The sequence below is a fragment of the Lutjanus erythropterus genome, chromosome 5 (assembly GCF_056507025.1).
Source record: "Lutjanus erythropterus isolate fLutEry1 chromosome 5, fLutEry1.hap2, whole genome shotgun sequence".
Taxonomy (NCBI): domain Eukaryota; kingdom Metazoa; phylum Chordata; class Actinopteri; order Lutjaniformes; family Lutjanidae; genus Lutjanus; species Lutjanus erythropterus.
In genome coordinates, this window is record NC_139321.1 from 31,808,455 (window position 1) to 31,829,734 (window position 21,280).

Below are 21,280 nucleotides of genomic sequence, written 5' to 3' on the forward strand. Positions count from 1 at the left end.
ATATGGTTACTCAAAGTATTAATTAAAATATGTCAAAAATCCACTGTCATTCTGCTATTTTAAAGAAGAAATCTGCATTGATTAAAACGCCATAAAAACTTACAATACAGAAGTGCATAAGGGTACAGGAAACATTTAGATACACTTAGTTTTACCATATGATACTATAGTGATACTAAAGTTATTGATTGTTCTCATTGCTTCTTGGTTAAACAGCTTTTCTTTACGGGGTGTGTGTGAGAGAGGGGATGTACTACTCAGTCACTGGTCCCACCCATATTTAAGGCCAGAGCAGATCTTCATGCCGTGGTTTTACCACACGTGAAAGCTTTGATCTTTTTATCTGCTAAATCAGACTTTACTGCAAGTGTGTCATTATCAGTTTGTATAAAGCTGAACATATGCCATTTTTAAATGAATTAATCATGAATCCTAAACTCTCACTCTACTCTGAATTTGGGGAATTATTCAGTCTACAGCTACAAACACCCACAAATCACCTCTTAATATTATGATTATGAGTATGATTGTAAGAGGAGTTGAAATTGTGCAAGGTGCAGATAAAATAATGCATGTTTTAATGCTGAAGAGATTTAATCAGGTTAAGTTTGCTTAACCTGATTAAATCAAAAAACCAAAAAAATCAAAAACCTAAACCCAACCTTCAATCAGCATGTTGGTCAGTAGAAATTGACTGGATTTTCTTTTTTGGGTGAGCTGTCCCTTTAAAGCACATAATCCCCCATAAAACCACACATTTGAATTAAGCTACATGTACTAAGTAAAGCACATATGTAAACACTGAACTGTAGGTGTGATAGTAGGTCTCTACAGGAGTGTAGAGGGTGAGGCAAACCATCACTAATAAAAAAGAACTCTTCTTAGTCCAGTGATGACTAACACAAGTGCTGTGGGTTTTGACAGCATCGTGCTGAAAATACAGGGGGCGGAGCTAAGTTGCACAGTGGACTGTGTTTAGAACAGTGACACCTTCCACAAGAGGCTAAGAGAAACAGAGAGATGGTAAAACCACAAACAGAAAGAAAACAAGACCATGTAGGTGCAAAAGCCTATCTTAGACACCAGAAGTTCCTCTCAGTAATAAACGCTATACTGTAGGCTGCCCAGTGTGATATTATGACTGAATGGAACTGTAAGATGTGTGGTAAATAAACAGTCATACATTTGCTTTAGAAACAAAAAGCCATATGCATGTGGTTGAATTTTTAAAAACAGAATTCTTTACACCATAAATGAGAACATATACAGGCAAGTAAAGCTAAAGCAATCAGGTTTGCTGGTGAAAGTAAAATTAGCCTCCTCTTCCTACTTGCACCCTAACTTCACTGCATATCCTGTTGACACCCATAGACAGGTCTCTTCTAAAGGAAACAGCATTAGTGATTGGTCAAAAGGTGAGAAATGGCCCACCACACCCACACACTCTGGCTTTGTATGTTGTTCTAAAGACACCAAAATACAGATGACTTATAAATAAAGGTTTCTAAAACATTACTATAGTTATTTTAAATCTACATTTCAAATATTAGTACTAACAATAAGCCCTATGTCCATTTGAACAGTTCCTCCTGGGAATGTCTACATTACTCACATGACTTACATTTACTCATTCTGAGCCAAACACACTGTGTTGAGGAGGTATTGTGTTTAACCAGACAGTATAACAATGGACACCAAGCAAGAACATTAGAGAGGAAATGCTTCCAGTTAAATTTGTGTTGTAATGTTTCTGCTGTTGGGCAGCATATAGTCAATTCCTATGACTTTTTAAAGTTATGATAAGATGGATTAGTTGATACATTTGGGCACAAGCATTTTGTCACAATAACATGTTGCGTATTCATGTGTGCATAGACCATTTAACAAAGATGAAAATAATTGAATTTGTTGTCTATGTATATTCATCAAGTAAGGTAGAGTAAGTAAGGTAAATGCAGATTTTGTAATGTTAGTATGGGATACAACCATAACTCAATAATAGATTCAGCCTCATAATAACCACATAGCGTATAGATCATTTAGGCTTCGGCCAAGTGCCTTGTTGAATCCTAAATCCAAATTATTATATATTTATGCAATCATGTATACCCATTCTACATACCATTAGAAAACTGCGATTATTGTGTTTACATTGATGCCATTCGTTTCAACATACTATCACAACAGCAGGTACAATCAACACCACAGACAAATTTCAGGCAACTCACATTTGAAGATTCATAAATAGCCCACCGATCAATAATAATCTGACAAAAACAGTCTTGTTACACTGGCAAAGATCCAATTGATCCAATCCAGTGACATATTCAGACCAAAACACACGTAAAAATATCTCCACAAACTTCACAAATCAGCCAGCTAATGGTTATTTTCGCACCCATTTTTGTCAAAACACAGAACTACTATGTAAACATGTATACTGATGCAACATAATGATAGAAAGTTGAGATTATTGTGTTTCAATCAATGCAGACCATTTCAAGATACACTCACAATAAGCAGGTACAATCAGTGTCCCAAACCAGCAAACAATTACAAAACTGAAGCAACTCACCACTGAAGACTCACAGTAAATCAGTGATTTATAATTTTCCTACAAAGACAGTCCTGTTTTATTGGCAGGTCCAGTCAATCCAGTCCAGTAACATTTTTACGACACACTATTTCCATCGATAAACTGCACAAATGAGCCAGTTTCTTGGTCTCAACATGGCTGCTGCAAACTGGCCTGTTGACTGAGAACTCAGTTGAGCCAACAATAACCAACTAGAGTCCACACTGAAGGGAAGTGCCTGCCTCTCTTCTCTTATGTAAAGACAGAGCCACTTGGACTTGATTGTGTGGACGAATGGCCCTTTGGATAAGCAATGAAATCTCAAAAATGACAATAAGTTGTTTTCATATATCAAGCTAAAAGAGAGACATCATGTACATTTGGATACTTTGCTGCGAGTTTGTCTTTATATCCACTTGCACTACATAGCACTTTTTCTGAAAATTTTATCTGCAAAAACTCCAGTTTCAACAAGGTTTAAAAAAAATGATCTGTTTTTGGTATTGTTATCACATTTAAATTTAGGACTAGGTAAGGCTAAATGCTGTAGTCCCAGAGTTTTTTCCAACTTATAAGTGACAGTAATAGGCCATCTGCAGGTATTTTTTGACAAAAAAAAGAGCTAAAATAAAAACCTGATTCATACTTTTTGTTGCACACTTGGACAGAGCGGACTTCCAGGCGTGCAAAGGTTAAAATAATACTTTTTATTCTTCCTGGTAACACAGAAACACAAGCACATTTCAGTAACGTGGCGGCGTGCTGCAGGCTGGGGATACCGAATAACACGGGTATCTCATTGTATCCTCCACTCACTATTAAACTTCCCTGACACTACAACATCTATTTAACAACATATAAACTTGCAAATACACTGATTATGTTCTTCAGGTTCATACAACTCATACTCTAGCAGACTACAGGCAGTCATTTTGCGGTTTTTCCACAGTAATGGATTACTAGGTGAGGCACTACATTTCACGCTGACTTCCACTCACAACACTCTGATATAAATCTCACATTTGTGTTACTGATAGTCCATTACTTGCACACACATTATAATACATCTGTTCTGCTACTTTTACACGTCATTTTATCACTTTTGCTCACCTGGTAACACAGAAACACAAGCACATTTCAGTAACGTGGCGGCGTACTGCAGGCTGGGGATACCGAATAACACGGGTATCTCATTGTATCCTCCATAAAGGACCTCCAGGCTGCCCCAAGTGCCTGTGTGAGCTTTACTCCGTATAACCGCACATAAATCTACCAAAGTATTACAGTTGCTATTACCAGCGGAAACATACATCAGCTTATGAGTGAACTAAATAATATTCCACAATAATAAAAAAATAATAATACATGAGGTAGGGGGGTGTCTCGTGCCCCTAAATATGCTGTGGACCCTACATTTTATCACCTAGTGACAGTACCACTTACAGTGATTCTGTTGAGGAAAAAACCTCAGGATGTTAACTTTCAAAAGAGATTAAAAAAAACATTCATGCATGTAGAAATGAAAAGCTTTCAGTTTACTTTGGGTATGCCTTTGATTTGCATTTTAGGCTAATTTTACAGGGGTGGAAAGTCAGGAGATTACACATAAAGATTACGGCCATAGGTCTGAGATGGGAGGAGCAGTATTTACAGTCACTAAGATATAAAACACAATAAAATCCTCCAACATACAACAAATGACACAACAAAAAGCACATAACCATAGCACCAGTCAAAACAAAACATACATACAACATTTGAGACAACCTACATGCTCCACGCTCTCATCATAAAATAAATCAGGCTACAAGCTATTATCATTTTTCTAGAGTTTCCTAGAGTTCCTACAGATGTTGTTGCACTTTAATCATTAATTAAATCTTCATATATCACCAAAAAGATCACACACAGAAAATCCTGAAATACAGCAAGTGCAGTGACTTGTATTTTAACCAGAATTAACTCAGTTAAAATGCTTTGGAAATATCAGTCTAGTCTATCAGTAAAAACAACCAGAAACAACACATATACATCTAAGATTAGTTGAAAGTAGATCATGGATTTGCTCAATTTAGGAGGAAGTGCATTTTCTGCATTTCAGCCAATCAGGATGATTTCCACTTTGTAGACTGTGATGATCTTGTGACTAAACCTTCATTTGTGTGAAAAGACATCAGTAGTGCATGACAAGACAGCTTCACCACAATGATTGGACGACTGGCTGCTTTGATTCTTCTCAGTACAGTGTGTAAGTACAACTTCAAACAAAATGTTTATACTGAACTGTGTAAAAGTGTTATTAAAAGATAATAATCTTTCTGATGGTATATATTTAAGGATTTTGATTGTTTTTGTGTTGTCTTTTGTTTTTGTCTCTCTTCTTCAGACCTGATTCAAACTGCAGAAGATCCTCGGCAGATCTCTTTCATCGTGGCTGAACTGGGTGGGAATGTTTCTTTGAAATGTCCATTTTCTGGGAAGGAAGCCAGATTCTTTAGTTGGTATCGGCTGCCTCTGGGATTTACGGTCCAAACAGTTGCCACTGGAACTTATGACCGACAAACACTTGATGCAAAATTTAACAACACACGTTTCAAACTCACAGAGCAGAAGGATCATTTTTTGCTTATCATCAGAAATGTCAGCAAAGACGACGAGGCAACATACTTTTGTCAAAGCGGGACTGCATATTTACAGAGTTTTACTAATGTCATCTACTTGGCTGTGAACGGTAAAATGTGTTTCTTTTTTGTCTCTGGTCCTGACAGTCATCAGTACAGTGCCATGTCATGCAGATAATTTAGACTGGAAATTGCTTTTGACATTTTTGTTTTACTGAATCACACAGATCATAATCAGCAGAAAGGTGGTAACATGAAGCAAACTCCAGAGACAACATCTGTCCAGCCAGGAGACCTGGTGACTCTACAGTGTTCATTTCTCTCCATGAACAACGAAAAGTGCCCACGTGGAAACTGTGTGTACTGGTTCAGAGCTGGATCAAGAGAATCTCCTCCAGCCATCGTTTACAGGAACATGAGTGATGAAGAAAAGGAAAGAAGTTGTGGCTACAGTCTGTCTAAAACTATCAGAGACTCCTCTGACACTGGGACTTATTACTGTGCTGTGGTCGCATGTGGAAAGATCCTGTTTGGTGAAGGAACTAAAGTGCATACACGTATGTAGTTACAGCTGTATCAAAAATCTTTGCACTTTTCTATATTGTATTTATAATAATTATAATTGTATATAATAATCCTAATCCGGATGTGATGACATCGCTAAAATTGGTCAGACAGGGCAAGAAACATGAGCGTTCAGACAATCAAGCAGGTTGTAAAGCAACCTCAGGTAGGTAAAATTTAAAACAAACAGAAAGATTAATGATAAATATTTTACACAAACATCTATTCTTTATGTAATAAGCCATTATTAGCAGCATTACAGGTGCACTCAGTTTTTGTTTTACCTCCGGATAATGTCATAGTTAATCTGGTTAAACAGCAGCTTGTTAACAAGCTGTCTGATAGCTTGTGTTTCTTGGCCTGTTAAACCTATTTTCAGTTATTTCACCATGTGCAGCGATCCATTATTGTGGTATGTACAATACCAAAGTAAGCTATGTAGTGTTGAGTCATGTATGAGGTTAAAGTAAAGAGTTAAATATCTGCTGACATTTTTTTCCCAGGACAAGAACAGGACCCAATTATCATTGTGCTCGGGATTCTGTTGGCTCTGTGTGTGATTGTGATCGGCATCCTTATTTTCTCAAGAGACTGAAGGTAAGTTTAGTAACACTGCAAAGATTGTACACATTACTTTAACTTGAAAAATGTATTTAGAGATTCTATTGTTAATTAAAAATTCTATGACAAGATCCAGGACATCACAAAAAGCCTTTATTAAGTCTTGTTTTAATCTAATCTAACAAAAAACTATTATTTTTAGGTTGGTGATAGAGAGGCATTCAACTTCTTCATTGCTGGATCATAGCAAGCAGCAAGGGAGAGACCACAGTGACCATGAAAAGAAATCCACAGACTGTCAAGAAAAACTTCAACATGTACGGTGTGTTCACATTATTAATTTTACAGGAGATTAGTTATGTATTGTTTATTCTCACGTGAGGCTGGAATTATTTTCTTTGAAGACACACAGAGATGTGTACAGGTGTATACAGAGAAAGGCATTATGGGTAACCATGGCTTGATTTCACTGGGCAGGCATCATGTTCCAACTTCAACGCGGCCACAGGAGCTGATTGCAGCCATACTAAATGATGCTTGTGATTCCACCAGGAGCATCCCAGCAGCTCTCCATAAAATGCATGTGGAGTCTATTTTTGACACATGCTCTTAAGCTTCACAGAGAAGAGCAGGACAGGAAGTCAGAGACGGGAATGGCTTCAGTCACTTTTCAAAATAAATCACTCTGTACAGACTCCAGTGAGTAAAATGGACTTAAAAACCCATCTAACTATGGGGCCTACTTATCCACGCTAGAAGCACAAGAATCAAGGAAAATGAGTGAATCAACAAAGTCTGAGTAAGTCAGAAAAATTACAAAATGCTCTGGCTCCTGGTGGGGTGTGGCAGTGTGTGGAGGTTGGAACATCACAGAGCTGTGCCCAGTTTAATCGTAAAACAACGTGCACACTTCACAAATCTCAACAATGTGTTGTGTGAAGCAAGCTGATTGGCTGATCCAATGACCATTCGGGGCATGGGTTCAAAACAGACATGGAGTGACAAAAAAAACAAACAAACTCAAAAACATGGTTCAAGTTACAGGAGCTCAGCTCCCCTGAAAGGGACAGGAGCTCTTCTGAAAGCCTGCTTTGAGACATTTAAGGAGAGCTTTAAAACACTGTCCATTGACAGCATTGCCACATACTTCTATGTATGCACATGCATATGACATGTTTAGAAGTGGTGCACGCTGGAAAGTAGGGCTCCCCTGAAAGCCACTGTGTAATTCAAACTCTGCTCAAAAGTCATACCATTATAAAAGACACAGCCATGTAAATGTCTCTGAATGACCCCCATGAAACTTCGCCTATGTACACAGAGGCAGCTGAAGGAGCTCCAGCTCCAGTCCTTATCTTGTGTTTGCTAATCTTGCTTTGTTGAAAAGAGGAAAATGGATATTTCTACTGATGCTTGGAAGATTGACTGTACCTTGAATAATTATTAATTATTAAGAAATGTCTAAAATTCACTGTTATTCTTCTGTCATTTTAAAAAAGAAATACATGTTGATTAAAAATTGTTTTCCACCAGTTGTAGGCTGTGTGCATCACTCAAAGTAAGCAATTGTGCCTTACCTTTCTGTCAGCATAACACTTGTTGCAATGTTGCATTAAATTAGTGTTTAATATCATTAATCTGCTGCCACACCTACCTATTTCTTTATTATTATTTGATATTTGTGCATTCAGATTTGACAAAACTACCATAAAAGCTTACAATGCAGAACTGTGTAAAGGTACAGAAGAAGCTTGGATACACTTAGTTTTACCATGTAATACTAATGAGATACTAAAGTTACTGACATTTCTCATTGCTTGTGGGTTAACAGCTTTTCTTTACCGGGTGTGAGTGTCACTGGTCCCACCCATATTTAAGGCCAGAGCAGATCTTCATGCTGTGGTTTTACCACATGTGAAAGCTTTGATCTTTTTATCTGCTAAATCAGACTTTATCGCAAGTGTGTCATTATCAGTTTGTATAAAGCCAAACATATGCCATTTTTAAATGAATTAATCATGAATCCTAAATTCTTACTCTACTCTGAATTTGGGGAATTTTTCAGTCTACAGCTACAAACACCCACAAATCACCTCTTAATGTTATGATTATGATTGTAAGAGGAGTTGAAATTTTGCAAGGTGCAGATAAAATAATGTTGTTAAAGTTATAATAATGTTTTAATGCTGAAGAGAATTAATCAGGTTAAGTTTGCTTAACCAGATTAAATTAAAAAAAAAAAAACAAATCAAAAACCTAAACCTAACCTTCAGTTAGCATGGCAGTCAGTAGAAATTGACTGGATTTTCTTTTTTGGGTGAGCTGTCCCTTTAAAGCACATAATCCCCCATAAAACCACACATTTGAATTAATCTACATGTACTAAGTAAAGCAGATATGTAAAGACTGAACTTTAGGTTTGATAATGGGTGTAGTTTTGGAAAATTTGGAGAGAGCCAGCAGTTGTCAAACTAGCAGTTTCCCCCTGTTTCAAGCCCTTATGCTAAGCTAAGCTAATTGCCTTCCTGTTCTAGCTCCTTTAAGCACAGACATGTGAGACACTAATTTTCCACCCGTTGGAATCAAGGTGTGACAGAGGAGCTGACATGCAAACCTGAGTGTGGAGCAAGCTGATTGGCTGATCCAATGTCCATAGAGAGTTCAAAACAAAAAGAGCACAAGCAGTAACTCACAATAGCTGTGACCAGCTATTGCTGTTTACCTATGCACATGCATTCACAAATACACACTACAACTACTTGACCTCATGAAAGTACAAGGAGTGGGATGAAGTCATACCATTATAAAAAGGAACTGTCTGCCAAGTTCACAGATGCCTGCTGCAAGGTTGTATGACAACCAGTTCATGAGTTTTACAGGAGTGTAGAGGGTGAAGCAAACCATCACTAATAAAAAAAGAACTCTTCTTAGTCCAGTGATGACTAACACAAGTGCTGTGGGTTTTGACAGCATCATGCTGAAAATACAGGGGGCGGAGCTAAGTTGCACAGTGGACTCTGTTTAGAACAGTGACACCTTCCACAAGAGGCTAAGAGAAACAGAGAGATGGTAAAACCACAAACAGAAAGAAAACAAGACCATGTAGGTGCAAAAGCCTATCTTAGACACCAGAAGTTCCTCTCAGTAATAAACGCTATACTGTAGGCTGCCCAGTGTGATATTATGACTGAATGGAACTGTAAGATGTGTGGTAAATAAACATTCATACATTTGCTTTAGAAACAAAAGCCATATGCATGTGGTTGAATTTTTAAAAACAGAATTCTTTACACCATAAATGAGAACATATACAGGCAAGTAAAGCTAAAGCAATCAGGTTTGCTGGTGAAAGTAAAATTAGCCTCCTCTTCCTACTTGCACCCTAACTTCACTGCATATCCTGTTGACACCCATAGACAGGTCTCTTCTGAGGAAACAGCATTAGTGATTGGTCAAAAGGTGAGAAATGGCCCACCACAGCTTTTCTCTGCCAGTGTAGCTTCTGTTTCTGGCTTTGTATGTTGTTTTAAAGACACCAATGCAAAATGTTGTTGTAAAATGCTTTGAGACAGGAAAGACAAAGTGGTCATCCCTTGTCAAGCTCTGGCAGCATATAGTCAATTCCTATGACTTTTTAAAGTTATGATAAGATGGATTGGTTAATACATTTGGGCAAAAGCATAAGTAAGAGCAGATACATTTTGTCATAAAAACATGTTGCGTATTCATGTGTGCATAGACCATATAACAAATTTAATTTGTTGTCTATATATATTCATCAAGACTTAAGTAAGGTAAATGCAGATTTTGTAATGTTAGCATGGGATACAAGCATAACTCAATAATAGATTCAGCCTTATAATAACCACATAGCATATAGAAAGATCATTTAGGTTTCGGCCAAGTGCCTCCTCAATCCAAATATTATATTTATATACATATATGTATATATATATATATATATATATATATATATATATATATATATATATATATATATATATATACATATATATATATATACATATATATATATACATATATATATACATACAGAGGTTGCGCTAGACTTTTTCGTTGTCTGTCATTTTGACTGACAGGGTCATAAAAATCCCGTCATAATCTATTTTTACCTGTCACTTTAATTTTTAAAATGATAATAATTACATATTCAATAGCATTTACTTTTCATTCATTTTTAATTAATATTCAGTCTGAACAAGCTAAACAGAGAATCCACACCGTACCTTTTTTTATCAACACCATCATCGTTTTGGGCTTTTTGAAGAAACTTCAGCTGCTGACACTCAGCTGCCATGACACTAGGTGCGTTCGAGATGATCCAGACCTGCGCAGAATCGATCAGCTGTGATCGCCGCACAGTGCATGCCGGTTACATTTGTGTCCCGACTCGATCCCGACTTGCTCTGACGTCATGCACATGTGGGCAACGATAACCTCACGAGATCGAGGCGGCAGAGGCAGTTTGTAGAGCCAGATGCCGCAGCTGCTCTCCACCGACTGCAAACGCCTGGCTGTCACCTGATTGACAAGCTGACAGGCTCTGATTGGCTCCTAATTTTGACAACAAACACCACGTGTTGTATAAAATACTAATTTTCTGTGTAATTGTAATATTTAATGCTGGACATATCGATCTTCTGTTGTGCAATGAAGTTTTAATCTGTCAGCAAGCAGATGTTTAGTGTCTGATAATAATAAAGGTTATGACTTATCAAAAGAACAGTTTAGTGCTTTACAAGGCAGATAAAAGAACAGATGTTACATGTGTCAAAAGGAGGATCTCTTCTATTTTAACTTAAATCAACGATCAAGAACGCACTTTATTTCTTCAGCTATGATCATGATCTGCAGACTACAGGTAACCTACAGGTGATCTAACAGGATGTTCGTGTCTCTTCCTCTACTCTCTCATGAGTCTACTGAAAACTGTCCGACTTGACTGCAGCTTTTTGTCTCCACCTCCTGCTGTGGCCGCCTGATCTCGTCTACTCTCCAGGCGAGGCGCAGTTCATCTCGAACGCACCTAATAGCTAATTATGCTCACTCGCCACCAAGTGGTCAGGGGTGTGAATTGCAACCTGTCAACATGACGGATGACCTTCAGATTTTTCCGTCACCGTTTTAAAAAAACGGAAAATATTCGGTTAACGCGACCCCTGTATATATATATATACATATATATACATATATATGTATGCAATCATGTATACCCATTCTACATACCATTAGAAAGCTGAGATTATTGTGTTTACATTGATGCCATTCGTTTCAACATACTATCACAACAGCAGGTACAATCAACACCACAGACAAATTTCAGGCAACTCACATTTGAAGATTCATAAGTAACCCACCGATCAATAATAATCTGACAAAAACAGTCTTGTTACACTGGCAAAGATCCAATTGATCCAATCCAGTAACATATTCAGACCAAAACACATGTAAAAATTATCCCCACAAACTTCACAAATCAGCCAGCTAATGGTTACTTTCGCACCCATTTTTGTCAAAACACAGAACTACTATGTAAACATGTTTACTGATGCAACATAATGATTGAAAGCTGAGATTATTGTGTTTCAATCGATGTCAACCATTTCAAGATACACTCACAATAAGCAGGTACAATCAGTGTCCCAAACCAGCAAACAAACAATTACAAAACTGAAGCAACTCACCACTGAAGACTCACAGTACTCCAGTGATTGATAATTTTCCTACAAAGACAGTCCTGTTTCATAAGTCATTTTTATATATCAAGCTAAAAGAGAGACATTATGTACATTTGGATAGTTTGTTGCGAGTTTGTCTTTATATCCACTTGCACTATGAAGCACTTGTTCTGAAAATTTTTATCTGCACAAACTCCAGTTTCAACAAGGTTTCATACAATGATCTGTTTTTGGTATTGTTATCACATTAAAATTTACTATCTAAATTTATCTAAGGCAGGTATGTTTTGGCAGAAAAGGCCAAAAATAAACACCTGATTCATACTTTTATCACTCAGTGACAGTACCACTTACAGTGATTCTGCTGGGAAAAAAAATGTTGTTGTTAACTTTCAAAAGAGATTAAAAAAACATTCATGAATGTAGAAATGAACAGCTTTCAGTTTAGTTTTGGTATGCCTTTGATTTGCATTTTAGGCTAATTTTACAGGGGTGGAAAGTCAGGAGAATACACATAAAGATTACGGCCACAGGCCTGAGATAGAAGGATATTTTTGACATGAAAGTTCTTAGAAAAATTGCACAGCAGTATTTACAGTCACTAAGATAAAAAAAAAAACAGTAAAGTCCTCCATTGTACAGCAAATGACATAACAAAAAGCACATAACCATAGCACCAGTCAAAACAAAACATGCATACAACATTTGAGACAACCTTCACACTTCACGCTCTCAAAATAAAATAAATAAAACAAAACAAATAAAAAAAATCAGGCCACAAGCTATTATCCTTTTGTCTCGAGTTTCCTAGAGTTCCTACAGATGTTGTTGCGCTTTAATCATTAATTAAATCTTCACATATCACCAAAAAGATCACACACAGAAAATCCTGAAATACAGCAAGTGCAGTGACTTGTATTTTAACCAGAATTAACTCAGTTAAAATGCTTTGGAAATATCAGTCTAGTCTATCAGTAAAAACAACCAGAAACAACACATATACATCTAAGATTAGTTGAAAGTAGAAAACGGATTTGCTCAATTTAGGAGGAAGTGCATTTTCTGCATTTCAGCCAATCAGGATGATTTCCACTTTGTAGACTGTGATGATCTTGTGACTAAACCTTCATTTGTGTGAAAAGACATCAGTAGTGCATGACAAGAGAGCTTTACCACAATGATTGGACAACTGGCTGCTTTGATTCTTCTCAGTACAGTGTGTAAGTACAACTTCAAACAAAATGTTTATACTGAACTGTGTAAAAGTGTTATTAAAAGATAATAATCTTTCTGATGGTATATATTTAAGGTTTTTGATTGTTTTTGTGTTGTCTTTTGTTTTTGTCTCTCTTCTTCAGACCTGATTCAAACTGCAGAAGATCCTCAGCAGATCTCTTTGACCGTGGCTGAACTGGGTGGGAATGTTTCTTTGAAATGTCCATTTTCTGGGAAGGAAGCCAGATTCTTTAGTTGGTATCGGCTGCCTCTGGGATTTACGGTCCAAACAGTTGCCACTGGAACTTATGACCGACAAACACTTGATGCAAAATTTAACAACACACGTTTCAAACTCACAGAGCAGAAGGATCATTTTTTGCTTATCATCAGAAATGTCAGCAAAGACGACGAGGCAACATACTTTTGTCAAAGCGGGACTGCATATTTACAGAGTTTTACTAATGTCATCTACTTGGCTGTGAACGGTAAAATGTGTTTCTTTTTTGTCTCTGGTCCTGACACTCATCAGTACAGTGTCATGTCATGCAAATAATTTAGACTGGAAATTGCTTTTGACATTTTTGTTTTACTGAATCACACAGATCATAATCAGAAGAAAGGTGGTAACATGAAGCAAACTCCAGAGACAACATCTGTCCAGCCAGGAGACCTGGTGACTCTACAGTGTTCATTTCTCTCCATGAACAACGAAAAGTGCCCACGTGGAAACTGTGTGTACTGGTTCAGAGCTGGATCAAGAGAATCTCCTCCAGCCATCGTTTACAGGAACATGAGTGATGAAGAAAAGGAAAGAAGTTGTGGCTACAGTCTGTCTAAAACTATCAGAGACTCCTCTGACACTGGGACTTATTACTGTGCTGTGGTCGCATGTGGAAAGATCCTGTTTGGTGAAGGAACTAAAGTGAAGACAGGTATGTTTTTAAAGTCTTAATTGTCAATGTGCAGAAGTTATTAATAAAACTTAAGCATTAAAAGTAGTCAGATTTTATCAGATTTAGTAACCTTAAAATATGCTAATGGGCCTTTTTCATGGCAGTCATTTTCATATATAATTGCATAATTTAATCAAAGCAGCTATAAGGAATTTTTATTTTGTCCCTCTGTTGACAGAAGCAGAAGGATTTATATAGGTGGTTATTTAGCTGTTACTTTGCCTGTACAAATATAAACATAGGCTCTTCCACTCTGTATGCCATAAAATATTTTTTATCAGATTTCAAGGAGAATTTGACTCAGCAAGCGTCAAGAACAACCATGTAGAAATAAGTCTTCTCACTGATTGTCTTGTTTGCTTATGTAGGTCATATAGAGGCATTAGTATTAAATTAAGACTGTTTCATAATTGGTTAAAAAGTCCATGTAGAAGGTTTAATTTAGTTGTTGCAGCTCTTGGCTTAATGTTATCAGTTCCACCTTTCCCTGTCCTGAGGAATCAATAGCGACACACTCCTAAGTGACCCGTCTGGCTTTATTGTTACGTCACTATTCCATTGAATAATATGTATTTCCTGGCTTCAAACTCTTTGTTTGCTTTTCTCTTTTGGTCCATGGCTATGCTGTCAGTTTTAAGTTAATTTTGGATTCATAAATCACATCTGCTTCACGTGTCCATGCAATATGTCAGCAGAGGGGCTCAGTAAATAATGACTATTTTGTATAACAACAACTTAACAAACATTAATGAGGTGTCTCTTTGTCTCATTTTTCTAATTCCAGGATCAGAAATGGATCCAGTTGTCCTTGTCCTTGGAGGACTGTTGGCCTGCTGTGTGATTGTGATCACCGTCCTTATTGTCTACATAAATCGAAGGAGAGTTTGTGAACATTGTAAAGGTAGGTTCCTCAAATGAACTTCAGTTTTTTAGGCATTGATTTATGAGTCTGTTCTTTGCCCTTTTACAAGCTCACAATACCCTTTTCATATAAAACTACAGTTTCATGCTAAATGTGAAATAAGTAGAATAAATATATTTCTGAGATGTAAAAGGGAAAAATGGTAAATTAAAAAAAATATATACTATAATATTTTGTGATAATAAGTAGCACAAATGCGTGTGTTGTCCAAATAAAAACATAGACAGGTCTAATTTTGATTATATTACCTGAAATGATGTGTAAAGGATAATGTACAGTGAGCAGATCATTATGTCAAAGTAACCCCAACGGGGTGATGCAGGACTCCATCGCAGGGGAGAGGTCTTTAACCACTCTGTCAGGGTTTATTTTGCCATAATGACCCGTTCACTGCACATTATTCCATTAATTACACAGATAATGATTTTACTGATTTAAAAATGTTTTTATTGCTTCTGCTAAGTCTGTCAGAATGTGTGATCATGAATAACAGCCTGTTATTCATTGCATGAAACAGTAGAATTTGGTAACTGACCAACCAGAATCGACTCAACAAAGCTATGTAATAAATTTTAATATTGATAAGTGACCATGTCTTGGGTGCATAAATAAAAAATGTATTTAAACAAAAGTCAACATATAGATTTAACTCATAACTGATGCACTGTGCAAAATGGAGCACTGAACAACTGAATGTTGTAGTGAAACTCTTTGGTGTCCAACATTAGAAGACTGTAGTTGTTTGTAGATACATAGAGGTGAATGTTAACTGTAAAGCACACAAATAAAAATGTGACGTCTTGTGAAGTGGATAAAAGTCACATTGATATATACTGATACATTTTTTGAAGTCTTTTCTTTTTCATCAGAAGGAAAGAATGCCCCGCATAATCCTGAACATCACAAGTCGACAGTGGATCAATCAGCTGCCCTGGTAAATATGACCAAACTGAGATCCTATTTATCTTAAGTCTTTTCTTTAGTTCTGTGTTCCAGGGGTTGAAGTACTCACGTTACTGTTATTAAGTCTTTTTTGAGGTATGCACGACACTATGTTATATGTTTTTATTCTTTTAAAATCATAATTCACTACAGAGTAGGCCGACAATATAAATTAACATCCAGACTTGTCATTTGTGTTTTCGTATCCGATCACCATGACATATGGATGAAAAAAAAAGTAGGAGCAGAAACAGGAGTTTGGAGAAATTTAGACTAAAGATATTTAGAAACAGAAACTCCTTTCAATGGAATTCCTCCTATTGGTGATGCATTAAACATCAACAGTGTTAAAAAGAAACTAACACTGAGTAGTTTTTGAGAAGAATACTTTTTACTTTTAACTGTCCCACCCAGGCTTAAACATCCAACGACCCACAGACCTGCAGTTTGTCCTCAGTTAATCTGCCCCCATGAGGCCATTTTTTTTGTGCTCATTCATTCAGACTTGGTTGTGATCTGTTCTTTTTATAGTTATAATCTAATTATTAATAGACTTTTTTTTATTCACAGGATGATGATGCAGAGGCGGTAAACTATGCAGCACTGGATTTCTCCACAAGAAGAGCAAAAAAAGCAAAGAAAAACAAAGCATCACCAGAAGAGTGTGTGTACTCTGCTGTGAGAGGAAGCTACCGCTAACAGCACCGCCCCTCTCTGTAGACCCGCCCAATTATCCAGAAAATCCAGTTGTCTGAAAAATTTCCTATTGGACCCATTTGTAACATCCCACTGTCCCAAAAACAAATTCCCATTGCTCCAAAAATACACATTCTCCCTGCAGTAACACACTAACCTAACCTTTAACCCTAGTGGGTGTGTCCACTAAAGTATTTTTGACCAAGCTGAAAATGCCAGGCGCTCCTCTAAAGTTAATAGTTATTATTGTTATTACTTTCTCTCTTCTTCCTCATTGTTTTCTTTCTTTCTCTTGGCCGTTCTGTATGTTCAAAATGCCAATAAAAATATGTTTAAAAAAGAACCGATAGTTTGAGTTCTCAACAATGTATGTAAAAATGTCAGCACAAGGTAGGGTATGTGCGTTGGATAAGGGAATGGCTGAAGGACATCTCAGTGAGTACTAAAGTTTGGCTTAAGAGCTGAGGTTGGATGTTTAACTGGTTCAAGGAGTACAAGCAGGACACAGTTTGTGGAAGCTTATTTGTCCTGCTCCTCTTCCACTGTGATCGGATGGCTGGGAAAAAATGAGAGCTGCCCCCAACTCAAGATTTATTAACTAACAAGTAGTTTTAGCCAGTCGTTGCATGTTTATTATATTCATTTAATTATTTAATTATAATAATATATTTTTGATTATTATTATATTTATTTTGGGAGCACATAGTAAGTCACCTGTTAAATGTTAACAGCCATAGTAATACTATTACTAAAATTATTACCACTGAATTATACTGAACAACCAGAAAGGAAAATGAACATGCTAATTTATTTCAACACAGTGCATCCTTGTTTTTCAAAATACAGGCATGAATAACCTCTAACTTCACAGTATTCACAGACAAAACAATATTTGTGGACTTGTCAAAATGATAAAGGTTATGTTGCAACCAGCCTGTGACTAACAGCAGGCATAACTCTCAGACGAAGCTTGTATTTTGTTTTTTTGTTTTTCTCTGTGACTAACAAATAAATGAAAACTTGTCTAAGACTCTTGTTCTCTAGTAAAAAGTGACGTGACGAGCGCAGTGTTTTACCCAAACATTGAATTGAACTGAACATTTTTTGAATCTTAACAAAGTTTAGCTCTCAGTGCAGAATGAACACTCAGTACCTCATCATAGGATTCCCTGAAAACTTGGTATTTGGATTTGCCTTGGTTTTGCAGGACGTAGCAGTCAGATGCTGACTGGGACCATTTCAGCCTGTGGTCTGAGTACACGAAAAAAACTTAGAGGCAAAGTAAAAGCTAATTTTATGTCTTAAGTTACAAACTTTTTAAACTTACCTACAAACTTTTTACGTGATGGTTTTGCTCACTTATCCAAAAAGTGACAAGACAACCCAAAGCGAGCTGACAAGAATGCACATCAGGCACATAACGCTCTGTGATGCATCCTGCAATGAATAAATCAATATGAAAGAAGAAAGCTGATGTCACATGAAGAGATCCAGGTAGCTTTACTTTCAGACAAAAATGCCATGAGTGAAAACAGCCACAGTCCTCAGAACACCATGAGTCAGAAACAGAAAAATAAAACTTCTTTTCAGACTAACACAAGCCAGGGTATAGAACCACTGCAGAATAAAACATTGATATAAATAATTAATTTTTGTTTGGCTAATGTTTTTTTGTTGTCAGAAATCACTGTTTACATTGTCTTATTACAATGATAAAGTACACCTTTGTGTTTTTTGTAATGCTTTTACATTAAAGCACCTCACACCTAATTTAGGTGTAAGGTTACAGCATTGACTTCTCTCATGTGTAACTCACCCTTTTCGCTCCACGCTGCATTTCAACAACTGACAGCTGCTGTCTGTCAGTGTTTGGCAGTCGAGGTGTTTGTGTGAACTTTATCATCCACATATAAATGATTAGTGTGTGGAAATAGTGTTACAGTGCACTCAGTAAGTATGTTTAGGGTAATAAGAGAAAAAATACATTTGTTGTAATTTCTCATAATAATTCTTACAGATGAAAACAGAAATGCGACAAAGTCTACTTACCTAAACAACCATACTACAATTTTTTTAAAATTGAAAAACAAAGTAGACCACCCACAGGCCATTCTGTTCTTTGCATCAACCATGCTAAATCAGTGTGAACAGAATTATTGATTTTTTCCCACCTGGATACCAGTACTGTCTGACTATTATTGTATGTGACAGTATAAAATAAAATTAAAATATGGCTCTTGTATATTGTGGTGTGTGGTGGCCAGACTCTGCAAACTCTTTTGACAGGTTCTCACAGCGACATCAGAAATCAGGCAAGGAAAAAAAACAACTTTAATGCACTTATGCGGTTTGCTGTACTTCTGAATCACATTCACAATTGCACAACAGTTTGGTCAAACAATGTGAGCTGTGGAAAAAGTGACGTGCATCAACTTTTAACACCTTTATTATACCAACACACTGGCTGAATAAAACGGCTTCCTGCCTTGTGGTCTCTGTTTCAGATGCACCAGGCCTAGAACTGACTTTTTTGTTCTTTCATTGTGACTGGTTAGTATTTTCTGTCATGAAGTTTAATAACCAGCACAATAACTTCTTATCAAAAACAATAAATAACAATAAAACAATGAAAACAATAAAACTTTGCAGTTGGGACATAAATCACATGGCCACATTACACATTAAATTCCACCTTAAATCATTTTTCCCCAGATGAAATAACTAAAAATAACCAAATTAACAGAGAAAGTGCACGTGACAGCAACGTCTCAGTGTGACGGCAGCATAGATGGATACAGGAAAAAACTTTCTTTTCATACAAGGCAACACATGAAAAGGGGCTGATTTTTTTTTTTCCCCACGCCTCCCAGTGTCCCGTCCACTGCTGCTGCTGCCACTGTTTGCTGTGTGCAAATTAAAAATTTCTCTTAATGAATAGTCTCAAAGCTTTTGACAAACTGTATGTGCTGCTGTATGTGCTGCACTGGCTTTTGACATAGTGTAAGGAGCCAAGTCAAAGAGGAAAGAGTAGAGTCCACATATGGAGGTGATGGGTTGGATTAATGGCCCAAAATGTTATTTAAAGTTTCAAGATACATAATGTCACAATTGTCACATACTTTTTTTTTCACAATTTTTACTTTTTTCTAAACCTAACAAAGTTGTTTGGTGGCTGACCAAGTCTGCGACCAATTCACAATGTTAATGAGTACTGCAGTCCACATAGTGAGTTGGGGCTACAGATGATATATTAAATAAATTGAAATCCTTTTTTTTTAATAGTCTGTTTGAAGTGAGTTGTCCCCCCCACCCCCTCCTCCCCAGACTCAGGGAAGCTCCGCAGGCAGGAGCTCTGCAGGGGCGCTAGATGAGCGCAACATCGTAAACTGACAATAACAAGCAAGGATGAGTCCTACGCTTTAAGTTGACCAGCTGTATAGAACTGTCAGATGTCTGTCAATGTAAAGTTAAGCTTATTAACCTGATCACAAAAGCCCACTGCTCTGAAAATACACACTCTGGAGTGAGTTTAGTGGCTGTCTTACTGTCTGCCAGACTCCATTAACATTTTGTATATTTACAGTTATAAATAAATACTCCTTCTAAAAGATTACTGATGATTTCTTATGACTCTTAAACAGACATTTACCCAAACATTCAGCATTGATTTGAACTCAGCTGCAGTGAGTTTTTCAACTTAACGTTTCCTTAATCTCTGATGACATATCATGGTCATTTCATGATTTATTACAGTAAATATCTTAAAGATTTCTGTTTTAACCATGTGTTAAAAAGGCCTTCTGGCAGCGTCTCACACAGCCACTTGTGCATCAGTATGAGACGCTGGGGCACGTAGCGAAGCAGCATCGGTATTCGACGAGCTGGGATGAGAGTGAGTGCGCCCTTGGTGAAGGAGAAGGCAGAGGGATTGGTAGCGAGGCTGGGAGAGGACAGTTTCAAGAACCATCAGATGGTTTCAGTGATTTAAACAGAGAGAGAAGACTGTATTGAAGAAAAGACGTGGGGAGGCAGCTGAGGTGGAGTTGGCATTTGAAACAGCTGTACTGAATTTTAAAACTGCTCATAAAATTCAACAGATAGCGAAGCTGCCTGTTTCATTACTTTATATTCATGTAGTAGATAAACAAATGTCACATGAGAAATAAAGAGAAAGAAAAAAATGCTGATAATCATCAATTGACCCAGGTAGATGTGACAAGCAGCATCTAATGTAGTTTTAAGCACAAGAAAAAAATATATTAAAGCAAGATGTTTATACATTACATAGCTACATACAATAACAGCTTAACAATAACGGATGCTAGCTGATCAGCTTCCTGATCAGCTGATCTGAACAGTCCAGTTCACCTACGAATCCAACCCAAAAGCCTTGACAGCAGCGTAGATCCTCTCTCTGTTCACGGCTTTGGCATCCTTCTTCCCACCGCTGCCAGTGTTCATCAAGGTGAAGACGGCAGCAGAGTAAATCCATCTGTCTGGATCTCTCTGTGGAAATGTGTTGCAAATTA

The 21,280-nt window shown here is 37.0% G+C and overlaps 3 protein-coding genes across 5 annotated transcripts in view; 2 read left to right on the forward strand and 1 right to left on the reverse strand.

The window, feature by feature from the left end:
- Window positions 1-21,280, reverse strand: part of LOC146327172 (signal-regulatory protein beta-2-like) — a 70,214-nt gene that overhangs the window by 45,155 nt on the left and 3,779 nt on the right. For 2 of the 3 annotated variants that reach the window (XM_084719640.1, XM_084719636.1), the window contains one exon: window positions 19,723-21,257. The exons of the other annotated variant lie outside the window; for it this stretch is intronic. In XM_084719640.1, the coding sequence (XP_084575766.1) occupies window positions 21,120-21,257 (138 nt within the window). In that variant the 3' untranslated portion in view covers window positions 19,723-21,119. Of the gene's footprint in view, window positions 1-19,722; window positions 21,258-21,280 lie in introns of those variants that run through there. 3 annotated transcript variants of the gene reach the window in all.
- Window positions 4,781-6,355, forward strand: LOC146327176 (uncharacterized). The gene is made up of 4 exons (XM_084719698.1): window positions 4,781-4,823; window positions 4,962-5,306; window positions 5,424-5,753; window positions 6,264-6,355. Exons 1-4 carry the CDS (start codon window positions 4,781-4,783, stop codon window positions 6,353-6,355), a joined length of 810 nt encoding a protein of 269 aa, XP_084575824.1.
- Window positions 13,121-16,772, forward strand: LOC146327177 (uncharacterized). The gene is made up of 6 exons (XM_084719655.1): window positions 13,121-13,240; window positions 13,379-13,723; window positions 13,841-14,170; window positions 14,976-15,092; window positions 15,983-16,047; window positions 16,626-16,772. Exons 1-6 carry the CDS (start codon window positions 13,198-13,200, stop codon window positions 16,752-16,754), a joined length of 1,029 nt encoding a protein of 342 aa, XP_084575781.1. The 5' UTR covers window positions 13,121-13,197; the 3' UTR covers window positions 16,755-16,772.

Excerpts from the sequence above, each read along its gene's own strand:
- LOC146327176 (XM_084719698.1), top strand. The coding sequence starts at position 4,781 with ATGATTGGACGACTGGCTGCTTTGATTCTTCTCAGTACAGTGT. Across the intron at positions 4,824-4,961 it reads GATTCTTCTCAGTACAGTGT|ACCTGATTCAAACTGCAGAA; the intron begins GTAAGTACAACT and ends TCTCTTCTTCAG. Across the intron at positions 5,307-5,423 it reads CATCTACTTGGCTGTGAACG|ATCATAATCAGCAGAAAGGT; the intron begins GTAAAATGTGTT and ends TGAATCACACAG.
- LOC146327177 (XM_084719655.1), top strand. The coding sequence starts at position 13,198 with ATGATTGGACAACTGGCTGCTTTGATTCTTCTCAGTACAGTGT. Across the intron at positions 14,171-14,975 it reads AGGAACTAAAGTGAAGACAG|GATCAGAAATGGATCCAGTT; the intron begins GTATGTTTTTAA and ends TTCTAATTCCAG. Across the intron at positions 15,093-15,982 it reads AGTTTGTGAACATTGTAAAG|AAGGAAAGAATGCCCCGCAT; the intron begins GTAGGTTCCTCA and ends CTTTTTCATCAG.